The sequence below is a fragment of the Agelaius tricolor genome, unplaced genomic scaffold (genome assembly GCF_023055355.1).
Source record: "Agelaius tricolor isolate 1412-34295 unplaced genomic scaffold, bAgeTri1.0.p SCAF_4, whole genome shotgun sequence".
NCBI classification, from domain to species: domain Eukaryota; kingdom Metazoa; phylum Chordata; class Aves; order Passeriformes; family Icteridae; genus Agelaius; species Agelaius tricolor.
In genome coordinates, this window is record NW_027269264.1 from 949,051 (window position 1) to 972,995 (window position 23,945).

The 23,945-nt window shown below is 40.1% G+C and overlaps 1 protein-coding gene across 1 annotated transcript; it reads right to left on the bottom strand.

Moving 5' to 3' along the window:
* Positions 1-5,154: 5,154 nt before the first annotated feature.
* On the bottom strand, positions 5,155-22,959 carry FEM1C (fem-1 homolog C). Its single transcript, XM_071424344.1, has 3 exons — positions 22,801-22,959; positions 21,529-22,256; positions 5,155-11,336 (listed from the first exon to the last, which is right to left on the bottom strand). The coding sequence occupies exons 2-3, from the start codon at positions 22,070-22,072 to the stop codon at positions 10,027-10,029; spliced, it is 1,854 nt and encodes a 617-aa protein (XP_071280445.1). The 5' UTR covers positions 22,073-22,256; positions 22,801-22,959; the 3' UTR covers positions 5,155-10,026.
* Between the last annotated feature and the right edge of the window lie 986 nt (positions 22,960-23,945).

Genomic DNA, 23,945 nt, shown 5'->3' on the forward strand with positions numbered 1-23,945 from the left:
AGGGAGTTGGTGGTGCATGAGAGGTTGGGAAGTGACATACGCGGGACAGGTGACCTGAACTGACCAAAGGGATATTCCAAATGACTAGTACATAAAGCTGGGCAGAAGGAGGAAGAGGGTGGACATTAGGCGTAATGGTGTTTGTCCTCCCAAGTCACCCTGCATGTGGTGACTCCCAAGTCACCCTGCTCTCTTGGGGATGGCTAAACACCTGCCTGCCCACGGGAAGAAGTGAATTAATTCCCTGTTTTGTTTTGCTTGCACGTGTGGCTTTTGCTTTCCCTATTAACCTGTCTTTATTTCAACCCATGTGCTTTCTGGCTTTTACCCTTCAATTCTCTCCCTGATCCCACTGGTGGGGAGTGAGTGAACAGCTGCCTGGGTTCTGGCTGCTGGCTGGGGTAAAACCATGACAGGAGGCTAAGCACCCTTGCCAGAAATATGAAGAAAGGACAAGCTAGCTGAATCCTGCATTTCTTCCAGCCTTTCCTATTCCCAACTGACACAGCTTAGAAACAGCACAAGCTGCCTAAGCAACAGCAGCGCCAAAATCTACCCAAGCATTTCCCATTTCAGTGCAGGCTTGACTCAGCTACACTGGCAGCAGGGGAACAATGGGAGGTAAGAAGCTCAATGGAGCAACTGGGAACAAGAAGATACGATGATTGTAAGAACCAATGGGCACATTTAGAAAGGGTCACAAAGGATAGAGGGAAATCTGAGTATTTAATTTTACTTTTTATTTTTAAATAGCTGCCATTGCATATCACCTGCACTGGCCTTTCCCAGACATCACTGTCAGAGAAGGGCTTACTAGTTCAGCAGCTGGCTCTCAGTGGCAGCCCAGGACAAGGGCAGTCACTGGGCACTGCAGCTTTCAGAGGGGCAGGAGGGCAAGGCACCACAGCTGGAGAAACACTGCTGCACAAAGAATTCATGAGAGCCAAAAAATTAGGACAAGGCACGCACAGAAGCAGGGATCTCAGGAAAATTTCCACTGGAGGCTCAGCAGAGAGTGGACATCATTGGACAAAAGTCCCAGATCTGTTTTTCCACAGAACAGTTCTTCACCAGATACATGTTTCCTCTTACAGATTTCATGTCACTTTGGGCTTTCTAATACAACAGTTTCCAGACTTGAGAACTGAAATGAGGGCTATTGAAAAAGGAAGATCACAGTCTGGTCTTACTCATTACTTGTACCAAGGTCAATAAAAATCATGATGCTAACAAGGTCAGAATTCTTATAGATTAACTGGGAGTCATGGTTTCCCCCAACCTGCTTAAAAGGCAATAATAACTACTCAACAGAATTAACTCCAAACCATTTTGGCATGTAGAGTAATATAGTCAGTATATACCCATAGAAGTCGTAGAGTTTTTCATTTTTGTGTAGCTTGGCCAATTTTCATTTATATTCTATGCCATCACAGCAAACTCAGGACACTGAGTGCCTAATGAGGGAGATTTGACTAAAAAAAACAGGATAATCTGATGCTCAGATGCTACCACCTTGATGAACAGATGCATTGACTGCATATGATGTAATGCAAGTATGGCACAAACTGAAGAGTGACCAGATCTGCTGCTTTCTAGTAAAGCCTAGGCTGTGATCAAAGACCTTTTCATGGTCCCAAGTATTTTAATTCCTGAGTGGTTTCTCTCGTGCCTAGTAAGAGTCAAGCTCCTGCCAAATCCTCTCCTTCAGCAGGAACTGTTAGTATGGACTCTGCCATCTGCTCACTCTGGTGTTCTTAAGGAAGTTACAGACACATATAGGCTGCTCTGTTTCTGTTGAGTTTATTAAACTGGCCTAGTATGTTGAAAAACTAGGGAGAGGAACGATAGACACATACATTAAAACTGTGTAATAACATTAGCCTGATTTCCCTAAGAAATTATTGGTGGTTTTGTTTTTTTGTATAGAGTCTTCATTTATGAAATTACTGATGTCAAACCTACCTGGAGCAAATAATCTCAAAATTAGAGCCCCTGGAGCCAGATGATCTGAACTCTGTTTCTTGCTACAGTCCATACTTCCTGTGGTGATTTTAAGAGGTCACTGAGTCTGTGCCTTAGTTTCTTCCTTTGTATAATGGAGCAAATATTTCTTTACAATACATCAACAGCACTTTGTACTAAGGTCAGTCATGCTGTCAGGAGGAAGTATTATCATTGCATGTGGCACAGCTGACTCATTTTTCAATAGTTAATGATGTGGTAGATCCACCTTTAGCAATCAACTACATTATCTCATTTTCATGACCCAGCTCAAAGCAGAACATGGGTTACACAATGCTACGCACAATAGGCAGCAACCACCTACAAGCAAGAGGAAAAACAAGTGTATGTGTCAACTAATGTTTAACATCAGAAGAGAAACTGAAAACTACAGTTACACTTGTATTAGAAAGGAGATCTGTAGAATGGAGGAATTGATGCTGAGGATCAAAAGTCTGTGACACGCCGTGGGAGTAGAAAAGGAATGGGAGAAAATATTTCAGAACAACTTAAGAGTGTGCTCCCATGAACTAGACAGCCATTAGTGGTCAAAGCCTGTTCAGTGAGCTTTCAGAACACTTCTTTAAACTCAGGCACATTCAAAATTAACCCAAGTTGTGCATTAAGGCAATTCAGTGACACAAACCCAAACAAGCAAAGGATGGTCAATGGGGAGAGTCACTTGAAAAGCACACCCTGATCTGCACAGCAGTGCTGCGGTGGGAGCAGCCTGCATGGCCCGGACCAGCCTTCCCACAGAACTACCTGGCCCCAAGGTTACCACCAGGTGGGACTGCAAGTAAGCAATCCACACTTCTCATAGCAGCCCACAGGGCATCTGCCTCACACTGCATATTTTGCTAATTTACAGCAGGTTCTGTTTTCTGGTTTGGTTTTGAGGGTTTTGTTGGCAGTTTTTTATTTGTTGTTTTTCGGTTGTTTGGGCTTTTGTTTTGGTTGGGTTTTTGTTGGGTTTTCTTTTAGGGTTTTTTTGCTCGTTTCTTTTGGTTTTTAACTCCCTGAAGTTTCCATTTCATGCATTATGGGAAAACAAAGCATGATAAAGTGGGAGATGATGTGCTTCCCTAAGCTAGAAAACCAGAAAGCACAGTCATCTCAGGAGGACCCCCCCACCTTACAGGCTAACAAATAAAAAGTATAGGCTAGCCAATAAAATGCCTGGTAACCATACATACAAAAAGAAAGGAGAAAAAGGCAAGTTCACTATTTTGAAACTATGGGATGGAAACAAAAACTAATCCAAGTCTGGCTCATTCACTGAACATTTTGCCTCACATTCCAGTTAGGATAATGGTGTGTGTGAATGAAACAAAGCAGCATCCAGGCACCTAAAATATTGGAAGAGGACAATACAAGCTGCAGAATCTGAAACGAAAGCAATCAGCTGTTTACTGTAAAAAAAAATCCCTACCATTGTAAAAAGGAATGAATTTGCAATTTAAATTGCAGGTTCAGCAGCAAAAAGTGTGTAGTGAACCAGTGGATTCTGGGGGTTTTTGGGGAGTGTACAATCAAGAGAGGGGAAAAGGGAAAACCGAACCATTCTGTCAGCTTACACAACTCTAGATTATTCTGGTTTTTGCTCATTCTTACAGCTTGTGTGTTCTTTTGGTTGGTTGATTTAGCCTAACCACGTAAAGGCTGAGAGAGGACAACTCTCTCTGAAGGACCGACAAGTACTGAAACTATGAGAACATCACACATGCAAAGCTAGGAAAAACATGTATTTCAAATGGGAATTAGGCTTCTAATTACTGATACAAATTCCAAATAATCTTCTAAGGAAAATTTTTGGTAAGGAACCTATGACTTGATAAATCTTCAGGAGATATGATAGAAGCAACCCTTTGAACTTCAGAGAGGAACCCAGATCATGTGTCATGATCATGTTTTATGATCTGATGAGAGATGTTGCCATTTTCATAATTTAATTGCCTCACACTCACTGGCTTCTGACAGACAGATGAATCAGAAAGCAATGCTTTTTTTCCCCTGTGTGCATAGTTCAAAACTGTTGTCCATAACTTCTGAGTATAACGTCTTCTCAATTTTTCTGAATGCTGGACATCAACTGCAAGGTAAGCCTTTGGAGAGAGGAGAAGGGCCTTCTGCTGTTCACTGTGGATGGCATTTGGCCCTCTGGACATTATGAGCAAAACACACAAAAGTATTGCCTGTTCCAGAGCAACACACCTCACACTTGGTCTCTTTTCCCTAATCCTGCACTATTTTGTATGATGAGTTTTGGTCTTCAAGCACCACCCAGCACTTGCTACTGCCAAGAAGCTATTTTTGGATGGTTACACACGTTAGGTAACAGTAGATATCTTTCAGCTGCAGAAAGATGAATAATGATGTAAATGATCCTTTCTAGTTTTTCCCTTTCTTAATTAAGAGAATCTACATTCGGTTCACTAAAGCTATCTGTGTGACAATTATTCTACTGGAAAGTTCTGGAGCAGATTTCCTCATCCAGAGCCTCATCCTTTTTGATCCTATTGTTACTGATCAGCCCTAATGTAAAGTTCCAGCTCTCTGAAATATACCCTTCCTTACAGGATAGGATTGGGACTACTGTGCCTAACTATAAAGGTATTTTGAAATTACAATGGCAATATTCATCAAATCTCCAGCTGCCTCTAATAAGGATCTTCTGCTTCTCTCACCCTTGAGATGTTCTATTCCTCTATTTTTTAAATTGTCAATGCAATATGGAAGATCCTTCAAAAGGCTGAAGAAAATTAATTTGTCCAGCTTTCTTGAAAACTGTCTGCTGCTTACTTCTTACAAAGCATTGCTATCTACTTTTAGGTTAGAAACTGGAGATACTGTTTCCCCTGGTTAACAGTATGACTAAATGCTTTTTCTAGAAAGTGGGAAAATAGTTTCTCCTGTATCATTCAGTTTAAACCTTTTCTTTACTACTACCCACCACTGAAATTTAAAGGCTTTGCCAGACCATAATTTCACAGAAAGAAAGAGCACGAGATATGACTTTTTGCTTAAGGCACAATTCTTAATGACAGGAAGGTTGAAGCTGCAGCATTTACATTTAGCTACTCAACAAGAAAAGTAGTTTACCAACCAGTACTGCAATACCCTAGAGAAAACACATATATACACTCGGACAGGTGTTCTCCAAAACATATTTTTAATGGAATCTGCATTTGGAGCCTAAAGAGAGTAAGAGCAGAGAAATATGCTTGTTATTCCTTTTTTACATTACTGTTAAAGCTAAATTATTTCACGTAAAAAAGAAACTGCAATATTTCCATACATGGAGCTAGCCCTGCATAGGAAGTCTTTGCAATAGAATGGAACACAAATACAATATTATTTAAAACCAAACCAACAACAGCTTTTCACTCTGCCCTCATTGAGGGCTCAATGGTTACTTTTACACTCAAAAGCAAAAAATATGAGCAGTCTAGTATGTCTCTCATTAAAATTACCAAATTACTTTGAAGCGTTAAATACCAGTTGGTGTCATTCTAGTCACAGAAGGTAAAATTAGTGTTTAGTCAACTTTTTCATGCTTCTCAACATTTTAGAGTATAACAGTCATTCCACTCTATATTTCAAAGCATTTCAAAGCTATTTCAGACCAGCCATATCCCTCCACTGTCACCTTGCAGCTGATACAAAACTGAGGCAAGGCACACTTTTCCTCAAAAGGTTTTTATCTAATTACAAATCCTCCTTTAAGGATTTTGCTATAGCACTGCATCACTTTCTTTAAAGTAGTGTTTGTAAAAATAGAAGGAGGTTAATTTTAACCAGTTGCAAAACAGTTGTTAAAAGACAGCTCTTTGTGAACTTAGGAACAACACAAGACTACTTCCTATCCAGGGAGTGCTGTGAAGTATATATGGAAAATAACCACAATGTTGCCTTGCATTTCAGAAAATGTCTTTACACTGCACCTAACAAATAGAACAGAGACACTGCAGACAGCTGGAATCTTGTCACCAGCCTAAGTGATACAAAAATAGGAATATAATTTTAGATTTTTTTAAATGAGAATATTTTTCATCTTCCTTGTTGAAGTACTTCAGTTGAAACCCACAACTATCAGAAGAAAAGCTGCTCTATGCATTTATCCCTTTCCCCAAAAAATGCAGCTTAGAGGTCTCAACTGATACCAAGCAAGGAGGTATCAGTTCCTTTGTCTCTAGGGGGGATACCTGTAAGCTGTTTAATCAATTTAAAACTTGTTTCATCTCTGCAGGGCATATAATTATTTCTGCAGTGTTCTCAGCATTTTTCCGTGTCAGTAGCTCAGAAGCAGTGTGTTTCATCAGGAAAAAAGGCCAAATAGGGAGATAAATGGTAAAAGAATGAGTTAAAAATATTACAAAATTAAAATTAAGATAAATAAAACAAAGTAGTGTAAACACATAGGTCTAAATGCAAAGTGGCCAAAAATACATGAACTCATCTGCCAGGTCACCTAAGTCTAAGTAATCTGGCAAGATAAGCTCTCTTCAGCAGAGAGCTTCATCACCATGAAAAATTAAATTCAGCATGGAGGTGATAAATCCTTTGGACTGATGCACATCAGTAGATATTTACACAGAAATTCGTGCAATAAATCAGCATTTATAATAGCCTGGTTTGTTTCTAAAGAGCAGCTAACACAATAAGCCTTTCTTGTAGCAATATTCACTAGATTTACATAGAACTAATAGTGATATGCTTTCACTTTTGGGAATGCTTTCCATTAAAAAAATTGCTAACAATTAAAAAATTTTACATTATATTTCTGGACTAATAATCATAAATCATAGAATGATTTGGGTTGGAAGGGACTTTAAAGATCACCTAGTTCCAACCTCTCTGCCATGCGCAGAGACACCTTCCACTGGACCAGAGCCCCATCCAGTCTTGCCTTGAACACTTCCAGTAATAGGGCATCCACAACTCCTCTAGACAACCTTTGCCAGTGCCTCACCATGTTCATAGTAAACAATTTCTTCCTTATATCAAAGCTAAATCTAACCCTTTTCAGTTTAAAGCCATTCTCCCTTGTCCTTCCACCCCACGACTTTGTAAAAAGTCTCTCTCCAGCTCTTTTGTAGCCTCCTTTAGGTACTGGAAGGTCCTATACAAGATCTCCCTGTAGCCTTCTCTTCCTCAGGCTGAACAACCAACCAACGAATCTTAAACAGGGTAATTGTCAGTTATAAAGACAGGAATTAAAACTAAAACCACCAAAGAGCAGGACAGATTCCAAAGTAAAAAACTCTAAAAATCCTTTTCTCTGAGACCTATACAAAAATAATTATTTTTATGACTTGATGTATAATTCTAGTATGATATCATTTGCTGAATATCCCCATCTAAAGAGCAGCAGAAAAGCATTAAAATGTATAAATTCAAAAACCAAACTACATGTCCTCACAAATGAAAAGCTGAGTGGCACGTGTCCTAAGCACTGCAAATCACAGCAATTCAGTCAACTGACTAGAGTTTAGTCTTGTGTGATGCCAGAAAAGCCTGCATCCTGGCCTCTATCAGCAATAGCGTGGCCAGCAGGATCAGGGCAGTGATTGTCCCCTGTACAGTGAAGCCATGCCTCAAGTGCTGTGTTCAGTTTTGGGTCCCTCATTACATCAAAGATACCGAGGTGCCAGAGCATGTCCAGGGTAGGGCAGTGGAGCTGGGGAAGCATTTGGATCACAAGTCTGATAAGGAGCAGCCAATGGAGCTGGGGTTGTTCAGCCTGGAGAGAAGGAGGTTCAGTGGAGAACTTACAACTCTCTTCAACTACTTCACAAGGCAGGTGTTGGCCTCTTCTCCCAAGTAACAAGCAATACAAGGAGAAATGGCCTCAAGCTGAATTAGGGGAGATACAGATTGGATACTAGGAAAAACTCCTTAATGGAAAGAGTGGTTAACCAATGTAACAGGCTGCCCAAAGGAAGCAGTTGAGTCACCATGGCTGGAGGTATTTGAAACACATGTAGATGTGGCACTTAAGGACATGGTTTAGTGCTGGACTTGGCAGTGCTGGGTCAAGGGTTGGACTCAATGATCTTAAGGATCTTTTCCAACCTAAATGATTCTATGATTCTTGTAATAGTATACAACATAGACACGGCAAGGACAAACCAGAGAAAATTGCTTCAAAACAGCAAGTCTGGTAGTGACAACACACAAACAGCACTGCTTTCAACATATCTTTGCTTAAAAACATCCCCATAATTTTTGCAAAAATGGCTAAGCTAGTAGGCACCTGTACACTGCCATACACTGGCAGGAATGCCAAAACAGAACAAAAACAAGGAAGGGCTATTCTTATGTGCTCCCAAGACATGTTCTTCCTCAAGTTCAATCACAAATAACAAAAGTGTTCTAACACCAACTTAAAAATTAAAGTACTACAAAGACCCTCCTAACCTAACCAATTTGGATTCTAAATATCTCTTATCTCTGACAAAGGCATAAAACCAGTTGTTAGATTTCTGGAGCAAGAACCCCATAGGTACACTTACTGCCCACAACTGAGATGAAACATTAAGCCAAAAATACCCAAAATGCTAGACGACTAAATTTGCAAGTAAACTGTATCCTATCCAACAGAAATTAATTTCACTTTAAGACATTTTTAGGGCTAATGTGCCATAATAAATCCTACTACTAATCAACAGTAAAGTGCTGAATTATATTAATTACCTGAATCGCACTCACATTTATGATCTTCATTTATAGACTTCTTATCAAGTCAAAAGAGCCCTTTCTGTTGCAAAAGCTAAGCTGTTGTGCAAATATTATAAAAAATAGGTACTTTACTAGGAGCTATATACACAACAGAACTTCTGCTTTTGTTAAGTACAACTGACATAGCAGAGATGAAAAATCCATGCAAGTATTTATAAAGATACTTAAAATGAAGGAAAAAAAGGACACTGCTATAGAACTTTCAATACCCTGGCAGACAGCCACTTACTATACTATATGATGTCTAGATCTGGACTGATAAACATCATGCCATCAACATGCTTTAGTTTTCTTTTGTAAGCTAAAGCTGATTTGCAGATTTTAAAGCAGAGCATATATTTGATCTATTTCTCATAGAAGTGTATCATTAAGGTTTGAGGTTAAACTTTGAGCAAACTTCACATCTAGTCACATAACTGGCACAAGCAAGACAGTGCAGAGGGGAAGGCGTCAGTTGTACGTCATGAGGACTCTTCCCCCAGCTGCACGATGCAACAGAACAATTTTCAGATTTAAAGTTCAAGTGGACTACAATCAAAAAAAGCAAGATTTTCTTTTCCCCAGTTTATGAAAAAATTCCAGAGGATCAAAATGAAAGCAACCTCAGTTACAGCAGTCAAAAAAGTCAAACTCAAGTTTGGAGAGCTGATAAGTAACTCCATAATTCATCATGCTATGAAGACAGCATTCTCAAGAGAGCTCTAAACAAACTGCAAAACAAGATTGGCATTTAAGTTGAAATTGGCCAAGTGCTGCATAGAAATATGCTCACACACAACAGTCATGTTTAAGCCAGTGCATAGAGAAGATAAAAGCACTTATGGTAGTTGCAAATGTTAACAAGTCCATACAACTTGCACAGTTTAGCAATGAGTCCATAGAAAAAGAAGAGAGTAGGAGTAGAAATGCTCAAGCAAAACCAAAGAAAGATGACCTTCCAACTGTATAAAATCCACATAACAGTTATAGTAAAAAGACATCAGTGGAAAATACTCAACTCAGTCCCAAACACCCAACAGGCAAATAAGACCAGAAAAGACAAGCCTTTGGCAGACAATTTAAAGTCTAAATATGGCATTACATTTCTAAATAATCCACAAAATATATTATATGGCATATTCATATTAAATACTGGGTAACCAACTCTGCAAATCTGATGCTAACAACACTAGGCAATGAGAGCAAAATGGAGCAAGCTAAGGGAACGCTGGTGTATCACAACAGTGCTCAAGGAAAATATCACCATTTCGTGCTTCAAAAACAGTACTCTGGAATGCCACACTATCATCTATGAAGCAAAACAAAGTTCTCTAGTTTTTCAGGGATATGCCCTGCATAGGATATGTTATGGTTCACTATTACACGAGCAGCAAGACACTGCAAAGTAGTATGATTTATGGGCTGGATTAAATTCTTTGCTATTTCCTTCTCATCCAGCAAATCACTAGCTGTTTGTTTACATGAGTTTGTGGCATCGAAATGTGAACCTGACTTGATAAGAAGATTCATGATGTCTGGATGGTTGTTCAGTGCAGCAATGTGTAATGGACTGTTGTTATCAGAGTCTCTGACATTTACATCAGCACCACATTCCACCAGGATAGCAGTAACTTGTAGAGAGGGGAATTTACAAACTGGGTAGCGACCGACACATGTAGTATTATTGTCAACAGCAAGGTGAAGTGGACTGAAGTTATTCTTTCCTCTAGGCTGAAGCTTAAGAAACTTGTAAATAGTTTGTTTCTTAAAATGTTCCTGTTCTGAGCTGCAAGGTACTTTCTCCAACAAGCAAATTAAATGCAAAATGATGGAAAGAGCTTTGTTCAGCTGTACTGGATCAGGAAGACATTGGGTTTGTTTCATGGCCCGTTCTATTTCAAGAACGCTTTTGCACAGTATACCCATCAGATCATCAAAAGTGACAGTAGTACCTAGGAGGCCTTTTGCCCTATCCTGAAGCATGAAGGAGAAAAGTTCAGCAAATGATAGCAAACTGCTGGCTGTCATAGGGCTTAGAGGATCAAGATTGCTCTGCTGCATGTCCAAAGCATACTTCCATAAATTGATGCAACGCTTGAAGTTTCCAGAGTCTGCATACACGGCACCTCTGTATCTAATATAGTAGGATGTGTCTGGGTGTGAAGGGCCAAGAATACGTTCTCTAATTAATAATGCTTGCATTCTCATTTCATCTGGGTCTGCAATAAGATTTTCTAGCTCTTCTGAGCTGTTTACCTCTTTAGCATAATCATAAGCCATAATTAGTGTTTGTGGCACAGGTTTGCTGAGGATATTAGTTCTATCACTGTATCTCATTTCCATAGCTCTTTTCCAGTATTTCAAAGCACCAAGCAGATCTCTCTTTTTGTCCACAAATGTTGCTCCTAGAAGTTCCAGGGCATTTATGCGCTCAGCCTTACTGGTCTGTACATGCTGGGTCAGAAAGTCCACTATATTTGTGTGGCCTGTCACACTGGCTGACAGAAGGGGAGTCATTCCATAACCATCCTTTTCCATTTTAGCACAATACTTGAGAAGCATCTTCATGATCTCCAGACTTCCAGATTCTGCACAGTCATGTAGTGCTGTATTTCCTGAAAAGGAACAAACACAATTACACAAACCATATCAAATTACAGTCCAAATCTCACTATGCTAATAGTTAAAAAAAAAGTTAAAAGCCCCCAAATATAAATGGTTTTAAAATAGCTTTTTTCCCCTCCATTTGTGTACTATGAAAACAAGGCTGCCACACAGTTATAAAAATCAAAATGTTTGATATTTTTATCTGAAAAAATTAAACAGGTTTAAGAAAAAAACCCAAACCAGAATTAAAATAGAATTCTTCACTACATAAAAGCACAGTAATTGGCTATGCCATTGTATCAAAAGTCAAGCAAATAGGACAGGAGACCAGTTTGATTGGACAGAGAACTCCTCTTGGGGCTCAGGAGGAAAAAGAAATGGTATGCTGTCTGGAAACAAGGTTAGGCTTTGCAGGAATTTGACAGAGCTGTGGTTCACATAGGAAGGGGACAAGACACAAAAGGCCAAAGCTCAATTAGAGTTGAAACTGACTGGTATTGTGTCAGACAACCAGAAGGGTTTTCAAAGTACGCTAGTAGCAAGAGGAGGCCTAAAGAAAATACAAGACTGATACTTAGTGAAGATGGTCATCTGACTATTAAGGGTGAAGAAGTGTAGAGACACTGAATGCTTTCCTTTGCCTCAGTCTTTAATAATACAGATAAACTGCCTTCTGCCCTGGATTTAGAGGATGACTTCAGGAATAGTGACTTCCCATTTGTTCAGACACTTCTCAGGGACTAGCTGTAGCAGTTCACAGTTCACAAGTCCATGAGATCTGATGGGATTTACCTGAGTACTGAAGAAGTTGATGTTTGTGACGGCACCACTCCTCTCCACCTGCTACAAAATGTCTTGGGAGTCTGGGAAGGTCCCTACTGAATAGAAGCTAACCAATGCTATTTCATTTTCTAAGAAGGGAAAGAGGGATTACCCAGGAACCTACAGACCTGTTAGTCCCACCTCAACACTCAAAAAATTGTGGAGAAGATTATACTGAATGCTACTGTAAGGCATTTAAAGAACAATGCAATCATTAGGTACTACCAACTTGGGTTGACAAGGAAAAAGTCCTGTTTTAACTACTTTGATATGCTTCTAGAATAAAGATGCCAACCATCAGATGAAGGAAAGATTGTGGCTGTGGGATTTTTGCCTTTTAGTGAGTTTTGCCTTTTTTGGCTTTTATATTGTCCCCACAACATCCTTCTGGACAAGTTATCCAAGTGTGAGATGAGTAGGGTCATCATGCACTGGGTGCAGAACTGTCTGAAGGACACAGCTCAATGGATTGCAGTGAATGGGGCTATCAAATTTAGCTGACACACTAAAACTAACCAAATTCATATAAAACATGAGTAAAAAGTTATTTTCTAAAGCTTATGACTCAGGTTTTTGCAATTATACCAGAGGTACGAAAATACTTTGTCCCCTGAATCATATTTTAAGAGCAAAATTCAAACATTTTAAGGAAAAAAAAATTAAAAAATACCAGATTGCTTCCTTTATTGACAGTGAACTTAACTTTCAAAATTGTCTTTTCCTGAAATATTTCTGAATAATGGCCAGCGATTTTACAATCATTTACTAACAAGTAAACTGAGGAAGACATCTCAATACAAGGTGGAACATGAAACTACCTGCTAGATCAAGATTCATAAAGTTAAATCCAGTTCATAAAAAGGGAAGTGATTTTCCACCTTTCTAATACCTCAGGCAATTTTTAACATTAATAGCACTAAGTAAGTTATAGGTTTGGTCACACAACAATCTCTACCTAGACTAACAAATTTTCAATTGCAGGAGCAGAGGTGGATTGAAAGTTGGCAAATTTGGCATACATAGCTTATCAGCTAAAATTCTCTCTGTCTTTAGAAAAATGTCAATATGCCATCTGAGAAAGGACAAGACCTTGATATTCCTAAGAGTGGAAGATGTCAAATGCAGACCTATATACAAACTTACCAGTACACATACACTCATTCTTCTTGCTACGCTGCTGAAAGTCTACTTAAAATGAAACTACAGCAGTTAATTCAGAACTAAAGAATGGCTGGTCCCTCAGACCATCTTCAGTTCTGTATTTATTGATAAAGGCAAAAGCAGATGCACATGGGCGTTGGCTGAGCCAGCAGTTAACACAGCTGTTTCAGGGTGTACTCAACTCTATACACTATCCTTCATGGCAGAGCTCTGCAACTGGCAGCTGTTTCTGCCTTCAAATAAATATTTTTAATATATTTTAAAAATAGTAACATAAAAGCATATTAAAGACAAATAAGCCAAAAGATATCAGTAACATCCAAATTCCTATTATTGTTTCACAGCTATTAATATATATTTTGCTACTTTTGACAACCACAACAGTGCCAGCTATGCATATTACATATTACACCACGTTATGCTGTTTTTGATACTATTTTATCACTCAGCAGGCATACACACTGTGACTGAAAAAAATCCACACAAAATAAGCTTGGCCATTGTCCATGTAAACTAAATCCAGCAGTCTGCATGCCATTAATTTTACAATGCAGCTATGTAGAACTTGTGGAAATATGCTTAAGACTCCAAGGAATTTCACAGCTCTTTCCAATTGGATGTTTTAAATTTAAAACAATTTAGGTTTTTTTATTGGTATTACAAATACTGATTTCAGTTTAACAGTTTATCAGAAGTAGTGTAATTTTCCAGTTGTTTATACTGCAGTACCCCTTAGAATGAAAATAACCACAGCTTAAATTATGCCATGTATCAACTAATAATGTGAGGCCATCACTACTAATTTTTATGCAGTGGCTGCACTTCACTGAAGTTTGATTGGATGGTACAGATACAGCAGTGGGAAGAATACTTTGTAAGAAACACAAGTTTCCATTGAAAAGTGCCTAGGAGTAAAAAGATAGTTGAGAGTTGCCAACTTTAAAAAACGCCAAACATAAACCCCAGCCTTAAGAAATAACACTGCCAGCCATCTATATCTAGCAAGTATCAACTGCTATAGTAGAGGAAGAATTTGAAACAAAACATGAGAGGGGCATTAATGTGTAAATCAAAGGCTATACATTGGCCACAAATTGACCAGGAACTGAACAGTTCAAATAAACACAGCAGATCAACCACTATTCTGTGAATTACCTTGTCCATTTCAAAACATTACACTGTCTATAGTGTCACTATAGTGACCATATCATCTATAGTGATAAATAGTGGCTGAACAGAATTCAGAAATTAATTCAATTTTTGTAACATTATCTAGTCAGTAACAAACAATGTTATATCTATTGTTGTATTAAGAAGGAAAAAGGCCAAAAAAAAAGCAAAAGTAATTTGAAAGTCATTCTCTTTGACAAGTAGTTTTCAAAGAGACACATATGATGGGTTTGGTCAAATTAAAGTAATTTTTTAAAGATGGGAATGATTATTGTAAAATAGGTTTCATCTATTTTTTAAAATCAATTGTAAAATGACCAACAGGAATTTAATCACATATCAAAGATAGCTCTTTTACCATAACATAAAAAGCTCCTCTTTGCATGGACAAAAGACTGGACTGCAGATGATTCTGGTAGTCCAGATACTTCTCTGCTAAATATTAAGTGTCACTATATTGTATTGTTAATAATGCTTACAAACAGCTTTTATCTGGATAAAACTTTACCATTCATATTACCTAGTAACTTCTCCATAAAAAATAGCAAAAGAAACAGAATAACCCCAACTCCAGTCCTTCTAAATCTTGCAGATACAAAGTAGAGAAAAAAGTATGGCTAGTTGGCATTGTAACTTCACACTTTACTCTTTTGTTAACAGGACTCCTTCAAAAGGAGTTATGAACATTTCAGAAACATTTCATGTCTCACAAAACTAACTACCCAGTGTTTCCAAAAGCTTACTGGAGTGGGGGTGCGTATTCAAATTCATAAGGAGGACAGGCTTTTCTATGTCACAAGCAAGTAATTCCCAAAATAGACTGATAGCTTGTGACAAGGGAATGGAAGAAAATGAAGCCATGACACAGAAAGTGATTTGACTTGATTTGCAACCAATTAAGTGCATCCACTTCCTAATACTTCCAAAATGCTTTATCAAATTTCCACGTTGTAAAACTTACATAAAACTTAACACCAATATGAATTTCTACCCAAGATCATTAAAAACAAAAGAAATAAAAGTATTTCATTTAAATGACTGACCAGTGTGTACATTAACCACCTGTATATATTTCTGCAGCCTTACAAATGAAGTGATCACTTTTATAAAGTGAAATTTTTCATGCAACATTCATTTCTTTTTCTACCACAGCACTTGAAGTAATTCAGTCTTCCAAGAGTCTTTACTGATTTAAAAGTATTGCCAGATAGATCCAAACATGGACAATGCATAAGAAAACTGTTACACATCCTAACTCTTAGTGTGCATAGTGAATAAAAACAAAATGTCTTTCCTTCAAGAAACTAACTAAAAAATGCAAAGAACTGCTAATCTCAACAATTTATTTTAATGGAATTTCCATATGATGTAAGGGAATAATTGCTGTCTTGCTCATTGAAATACTTCAAGAGAACTTGTATTATGAACATTATCAATTATTATGTGAATAACAGCATGCCGTGAATTCTTTAATTTAAACAAAAACTTTTTAGTTAGAATTAAACTTAAATTGTATCTTTATCTTCCTTATTTAACTTCGACATTCCTCCTGAAGTTCAGTTTCCACACACAGTCACAAACAAAACATCTACGAGTTTCAGAGCCCTGGTACCACGTAATACCTACCAAAAAAGGGAAAAAAGCAAAGCCCCCCAACCCCCCCCCCCGCAAAAGACACAGCACACTTTTAGAGCAAGTGTTTATTCATAGGGAGAATTTTTAAAAATAAGCAAAAAAGCAACAACAACAAGCAGCAGAAAAAAAAACCAAGGACCTTTGTTTTGGGATTTTTTTATCCCATCTCTGCCCCCTCAGTGATACTGAGCCTTGGCAAGCAGAGAAGACAAACACCCTCAGAAGAAAACAAACCTGTCAAGACTCCTTAATGTTGACAGCACAATAAAATTAATTATTTTTAACATATACTAGACCACACTTGTCATAAAGGAAATAGCATGATTCTCCATAATTCCCCTACTTCTGGGTCTGCTATGTCTGCAAAATATTTTTTCCCTTACCAGAAGGTTTGAGTGTTACATCTTCCAGTACCCCTTACTAACAACAATACTGAAATAGCACTAGCCCTTGATACAATACCCATAGAGACAGAAGTTTGCATGCTTCTATACTTTCCAAAATGAGGAAACAAAGTCCAAAGTCAACAAACCTTGCTTACCATATTATTTTACAAAAATATTAAATACTGTGCCAGTGGATTTGAAGAATCACAGTATTCCTTTTTTTTTAAATGCAATTAAACACTCCTGTGTATATCTCAAGAGATAAGTAAGAGAATGCCTAGGCCAGCAGTTCTTAGAAACAAAATTCTGATCTTCTAATACTCTGGAGGAGAAAAACCAGTCTTAAGGCTAGTTGATGAGTCTTTTAACTACAAAAGGCAGGCAGAGTTGGTGAAAACCACTAACAAAACTACAGAAAACACTTTGAAGAGAGAGACCACAGACCAGGCCACTGAGCAATGGAAAGACCTACCAGCTATCTTCAGGTAAAACACTTGCCTCTCAAGCATGTATTTTGAAAAAAGGTTACAATTCCCTTGCATTTGACCCATCCTGGCTACCAGCACATGCATATTTTATCTATGATCTAACTCACTAATTGCTGCAATAATGGATTTTTTTTCCCTTCCTTTCTGCAAATCCGGCAGAGGAGAATTAAGTATAAACACAACCTATTAAAATGTGCACTGCAAATTTTCAAAATGCAAGATCTTTACTGTCCTGTCTGGAACTGAAGCAGAAGTATAAGATTTCTTTACAACCAGTCTGAATGAAAAATATTTCAATGGGGAACTTAAATGAAATATTGTACCTTAAATAAAAAAAATCAAAAGAGATAGCCCCAAAGAGCCCAAATCTGTAATCTGGAGTACTTAAAATGACTGACACTTGTATTAAGAGAGTAAACATTTTCCTGCCTACACATCACCAAATGAACACTGTGCACATCAGCGAAACACTGTCTTTGAGAATGCAGTGGACTGTTCTGAAGGTAACAGTAAGGTAGCACCACTCTAACAACAAATCACTGGCAGGCTTCATAATGCAGCAGAACAGAAAACGGCATGCAGCTGACACAGAACACGCTCCTCATCTGGCACAGAGACAAAACCGTGCTTCATTTGAGGTTTTAGTTCTAGGATTCCACCTTCTGAAAAAAGTTGTGTTTCTGCTACTCTAACATTATCCACACTCTTCCTACTTTTAGGAACAGCATAAAAATTTGCCTTCTGAGAGATCATTAACTACAAGTGAAACTCATTAAACTTTATTTTTTATTTGCAGCTTCTTAAATGAGGAGTTGTTCCGCTGGTTTCAGCTGGGGTAGACTTCATTTTCCTCACAGTGGCTGGTACGGGGCTGTGTTTTGGATTTGTGCTGAGCACAGGGTTGATAATACAGAGATGTTTTTGTTGTTGCTGAGCAGGGCTTACACAGAGCCAAGGCCTGTTCTGCTGTTTGCACTGCCACACTGGTGAGAATTTGGGGGCTCATGAGAGGCTGGGAGGAGACACAGCTGGGACAGGTGACCCAAACTGACCAAAGGGATTTCCAGACCATGTGACATCATGGTCAGTATACAAGGCTGAGGGGAAGAAAGAGAAAAGGTGGGCCATTTGGAGTGATGGTGCTTGTCTTCTGAGGTTAAGTGTTACACATGATGAGGAGAGGAGACCTGCTCTTGTGGAGATGGCTGAACACCTGCCTACCCATGGGAAGTGGTGAATTCCTCGTTTTGCTTTGTTTGTGTGCCCTGCTTTTGTTTTCCCTATTAAGCTGTCTTTATCTCAAGCCACGAGTATTCTGTTCCTGGTCTGACTGGTGGGGAAGTGAGCAAGCAGCTGCCTGGGGCTTGGCTGCTGGCTGGCATTAAACCATGACAGCAGAACACTGGTGAAAGCTATGAATCAGAGACAGTGGTAAATTAATTCACTTTGTGAAGTATTGCTTAGGCTGCTTCCTATCTACAGATATCTTTGCTGTTTTCCACCATTACAAAATAATAAAACCCTCCCACCCTTCGTACCCCACCTATCAGTTTGTCCCCATCACTTACACTGTTCATGTAAACTAAAATACTTTTTTAATATCCTTTGTTTACAGTTCTGCTGCCTAAATCCTACATAGAAGTTCAGGGAAACTGTGAGAAAGTTCAGATCTGCAAAACAGTAGAAACAAATATCATCAACGGCTGGTACTTTAAATTCAGAACCACTGGCCATCTTTCACAGCTGAGGACTCATCTACCCAAATATCCCTCTTCAGCACCATCCACCATGTGACACTTCCAGACTTACAATTCACCTCATTCACCTCAGTGCAGCATCTTACCTGACACACTCTGAAATCTTTATGAACATCTTAATTTCCTGGCTGTACTTCCATACTTTCACAGCCTTTTCAAGAACCTCTGACCTCTGAATTTCCATAGTCCAAAACACAGCTGTGGAATTCTGCATTTTAGAAGCAAGATTTCACCACATGTTTTCACCTACTCTTTCATACATTTAGATGCATGTGAACATACCAATTTTTTCCTATCAAAGTATTCAGATTTCTCCCTGGAACTGTCAACACTCTGAAACATTTTCATATCTATATATTCAGGAAGTTTAATATGTGTATTAAGTGATATTTTGCAATATGAAAATCCAGTGGAAAACCAGAAGACATAAGTCAAGTAATTCTGCCCCTCACCCTCACACAAGCTCTAAGAGTAATATCTGAAAAAGGATCTACAGAAATCTCCCACAACAGCAACTCTACTGAATAGTTCTGCTCTTATAAGGAGTATGGCAATTTTAAATGCAACGATTTGTTTTTTACATCTTTCGGGGAAGAATAGGCTTCTCTATACAGGGCCCAGGAAGGTGCCTGTAAACAGAACTCACATACAAGGGCAGCAACTCTTACTACTCGGGAGCAGAACACTCAGATGCTCTGTTATCTTCCTGCTACAAGCACAGGACACTCCGTCAGCTATTTAGGACATAGCAGGGAGGAGTAGAAACTGAAAGTTTCTATATAATACACAAGATTCTTTGAGGGGGAGGATGACAATGTAGAATGAATATTGTTTAAAATCAATAGCATTTTTGCAAAACAAAACTGAGGAGGTTACCTGCTGAATCTCAGCCACTGTTACAATACTTACAGCTACCAATTGTCCTCAGCCCTTCTGCCTTTCCGCAGATGACTTTCAGGGTTTACAGTACTTTCTTTCTTCCTTGCTTTACCTCACCATTGCTTATTCAGTAACTTCAGAGATAAAACTTCTTAAAGATACCAAAAAGTATGCTCCTGTCATACCAGAGGGGACTTCCACACATTACCAACAGATAGCTATTACGTACACACGTCCAGTTGTACACACGACAGTTTCAAGTGTAAAATGAGTTTTAATGAACTGAACCATATCCAATCCAACTTTTTAAATTAAGGATCATTTATCTACTTTAGGAACCTTTGCTTGTGTGCCTAGATGCAAGTCACACAGAAACTAAAGGAAATAGAAAGGAATTAAGATAATTGACACCACCGAGAAAATTCTCAGTCATTTAAACAAAGACAAATAATGCTAATTCACTAATAAAGTGAATAAAAAGGATGAGTAAGGTAAAGCCTACTCCACCAACACAAAATGAGGGAGAAAAAGAGCTGCAGAATTACATCTTTTTCCCAGTTAAATCAAGTATGTAAGAGCATTGGTTCACACCTATCATATAAAGGGATAGGTTTAAAACTAAACCCCAAGTTTTCAGTTGCTTACACACTTTATATTTAGCTTGCTATTCCCAGAATGTTATTTAGAAAAATGGCATTTTTATCCTACCACAAGTCCATGATGATTCACGAGCAACCTCAAACCCTTACAAAGGAAGATTTATTTTGCTCTGCCCACCTCCATGACAAATCTGTAGTTTAGCTTTCTTTACGCTAAACCCACATATTTGCATGATTTGCTGAGAAAAGGCATATTTAACCAAGCAGCTTTTCTAAAGATTACTCTCACATTTGGTATTTACCAGTATAATACAACAATCTAGACACAAAGGATATTTTAACACCAATAACTGAAAGGTACAGTATACAGTTACAAATGTAATTAGCCTGAAAAAGGCAGCAGAAGTATTATGCTACAAAACTGCTAGCAGATTAGTTTTATATGTATTTACATATATTAAAAAAGCCAAAACCTGCTGAAACATAATCCTGGCTCAGTGAGACAAAAAAATTAGCTGTAGATTGAAGCAACTGGTGTGCTTTTCAGGCTAATATCACAACTAAATACAAGTCTGATATGTAATAGAAAATTTGTATGTCCAACTAATAATGATCACAGGAAAAAAAGCCAGAAATCTTTACTTTGTGTGGTAACACCAGAGCAATTGTAAACAGGGGCAAAAGGGTTTGAGATCTGTGAGCCACTGGAAGCCCATCTGCTGAGATCACAGTCACCTGTATCTTCATTTCTTCAATCCTAATATATATTTTTGCTTACTAACACTGCAAAAGGTATAAAATTACTCAGTAATTTGGAGAGAGTGGGTGAAGAGCAGAGTGGTTATTAATTTTTGAATGCAGAAAGTAATTCTTCTCCTTTATGCGTATTTCCTTAGACCAGCCTTACTGGCACGGATCAGTTTTATGTACAGCATACTTGGCTTCTTAAGAATTACTACAAAAACCAAGAACACATGCTCATGTTCTTGAGTATGCTGCTAGACCAACCTACTACAAAGAGTGGTCTTCAGCAACTTTATTAGCTTTTAACACATGCATAAATGTGACACTTCATATGACTAAGGCTTTTAAGAATTAGGAATTTAAGATTAAACTGTATCAGTTTAAACAATAATTTTATAATCTACGTTAAAAACCAGTAAATTAAAAAGTAAAAACATAGCTATAAACGCTTTATATATTATGCTTTATGGGAACAGAAGAATTTTTTTGATGTCAGGCTCTTTAAGAAGTAAATTAGTAACCTCTATTTGCCACAATGAAAGTGAAAAAACTAACTTACCTTTAACACTTTTTCTGTTCACATCAGCTCCTTTTTCAAGTAAATACTGAGCTATTTCTTTGTGGCCTTTGTAACATGAGATCATCAAGCACGTATGCCCGTGACGGTTTGATACTTCCAGGTCTGCTTTGTGCTCCACAAGGTACTTGACTATTTCCAGGTGACCATCAAAACAGGCAGCTCTAAGAGGCGTTGAATTTGTCAGCGTTGTGTTGTTGACAGACGCACCATGATCCAACAGACACTGAACAACCTTCAAATGCCCGGCGGCCGATGCAGCCCACAGTGGCGGAGCTCCCTCGATGGTCTCACCATCAAAATTCACCGAGCCACCAACCTCTATCGAGGCAGAGCAATGGTCCAACAAGTATTCCACCATGTCGAGGTGACCATAGCGGGCTGCCATCAGAAGTGGTGTGGCACCATTGGTTTTTTCTGACATCAGTTGGGCCACCTCTTCCCTTGTTTTGCTTGCCAGTAGCTTGGACAGGAGCCGCAGCTTGCCATCACGAGCAGCGTTGAAGACTGCTGTCTTTAGATCCATTTAGCCTTTACCTCTCTGCTTCCCGATGGATACACACCTGAATTTTTCAGCCAAGGGTTTATTGGAAGTGCTTAGCCCAAAGAGAATGTCCCCAGCTACTTCTCAGATCAGTTTCATCCAGATAGGACAACATGGAGACTCCAAACAGGGTCCTGACGAAGCGCAGGCTGTGCTTATCACAAATCTGCAAAAGGAGAATTCTCGATGTTTTCACCTCCTACTTCGCAAACAAGCAACCGCATTGTATTTTCCCACAGCTACACCCAAACAAGTCGCTGTTGTGGCGCGCCGGTGTCCAGCTGCATTCCTTGGGACTCTCCCGGGCCGCGCGGTGGCCCCTGAGGAAAGCTACGGGGAGGAGGGGGGCTGATCCTACCAGCGCGTTATCCACACCAGACACAGAACGATCCTCTTCTCCCTCATGCCTCCGTCAGCTGCACCCCCGACTCCTCTCGGGGCGTATCCCGAGTACAGAGCCCCCGGCTCCCGCCAGAAGACCCGCAGACACGCACCTCCAAGGCAGCCGGGCGGGGAAGGCGACGGCCGCATTCCGGCCAAGCCCCGGACGGCGGGGAGAGCCGGGGGCGAGTCCGCTCGCCTCACCACCGGACCCGCTGCGCCCGGAGCCCCGCAGCCCCATCCCCCTCCCTCCTTTCCCGCACGGCACCCAACCCCCGCGGCCGCCGTGCTCGGAGCCGGCCGGAAAGGCCCGCCAGGCCGCGCGCTACCTTCCCGGGGCGGTCCGGGCCGTCTCCCGCCGCCGCCGCCGCCCTCAGAGGGACGCGCCCGCCGCCGCTGCCCGCGCTTCGTCCGGCGCCTCCATGACAGCCGGGCCCCGCCGCCAGGGCCGGCCCTGCGCAGGGGGCGGGGCGGCCCCGCCGCGGCCAATCAGAGCCACGCCCCGCGCGCCCGGGGGCGGGACTACGCCGCCGCTGGAGGGCGCGGTGCGGGCACAGCCGGCCGCTAGGGGGCGCCGAGAGGAGCAGCGCGGGGCCCGGGTGTGCGGGGGGCGCTAGGGTCCCACAGGATCCCACAGGATCCCACAGAGGTACTTCGGGAATGCACTTCAGAGACACGCCGTGGGCTTTGTACGGACACATCTGTGCTGTGTACCGGCACTGCTGCGTCCCGTCCTGTGCTCCGCAGCGCAAGGAAGACCAGGAGCTGCGGGAGCGGGTGGGCAGAGACCACACCGATGCTCCGGGATCAGGAGCATCTCCCGTACGAGGAGGGACTGCGGGAACTGGGCTTGTGTAGTTCGAGGAGACTGAGGGGGGGTCTCATTAATGCCTACAAATATCTCAAAGTCGGGTGCCAAAAGGATGGTGCCAGATTCTTTTCAGTAGTGCCCAGCGGTAGTACAAGGAGTAATAGACATAAACTACAACACAAGAAATTCCACCTCAGCTTGAGGAAGAACTTTACACTGAGGGTGGCAGAGCACTGGAACAGGCTGCTCAGGGGGGTTGTAGAGTCTCCTGCTCTGGAGGCATTCCAAACCCGCCTGGATGAGTTCCTGTGTAATCTGCTGGAGTTGACCCTGCTTGGTGGGGGAATTGAAGTCGATGGTCTCCAGAGATCGCTTCCGTACCTAACTATTTTATGATTCTGTACATATGTGCTTCACGAATTTAAAAAAAATTGATTAAAAGTCCAACTTTTGCAGCACAGAGGAGGATCTGGTTCTGGACAATGTTGCTGTCTGGTACAAAATTTGCTTTTCTTGATTGAGATTGAACATGGCTTGCTACAGGCTTAGGATGTGGCATTTATTGTGTTCCTATGATAATAGAGAAAAAACTCCTAAGAAAACCGTAAATTCTGTCATACCTGAGTATGTTACCTGGAAGCCTCAGAAAGGAGCCACATACAG

Bases quoted from the DNA above. Each gene is read 5' to 3' on its own strand.
- FEM1C (XM_071424344.1), bottom strand. From the start codon at position 22,072: ATGGATCTAAAGACAGCAGTCTTCAACGCTGCTCGTGATGGCAAGCTG. The intron at 11,337-21,528 runs GTAAGTTAGTTT...GTTCCTTTTCAG, and splicing joins GAACAGAAAAAGTGTTAAAG to GAAATACAGCACTACATGAC.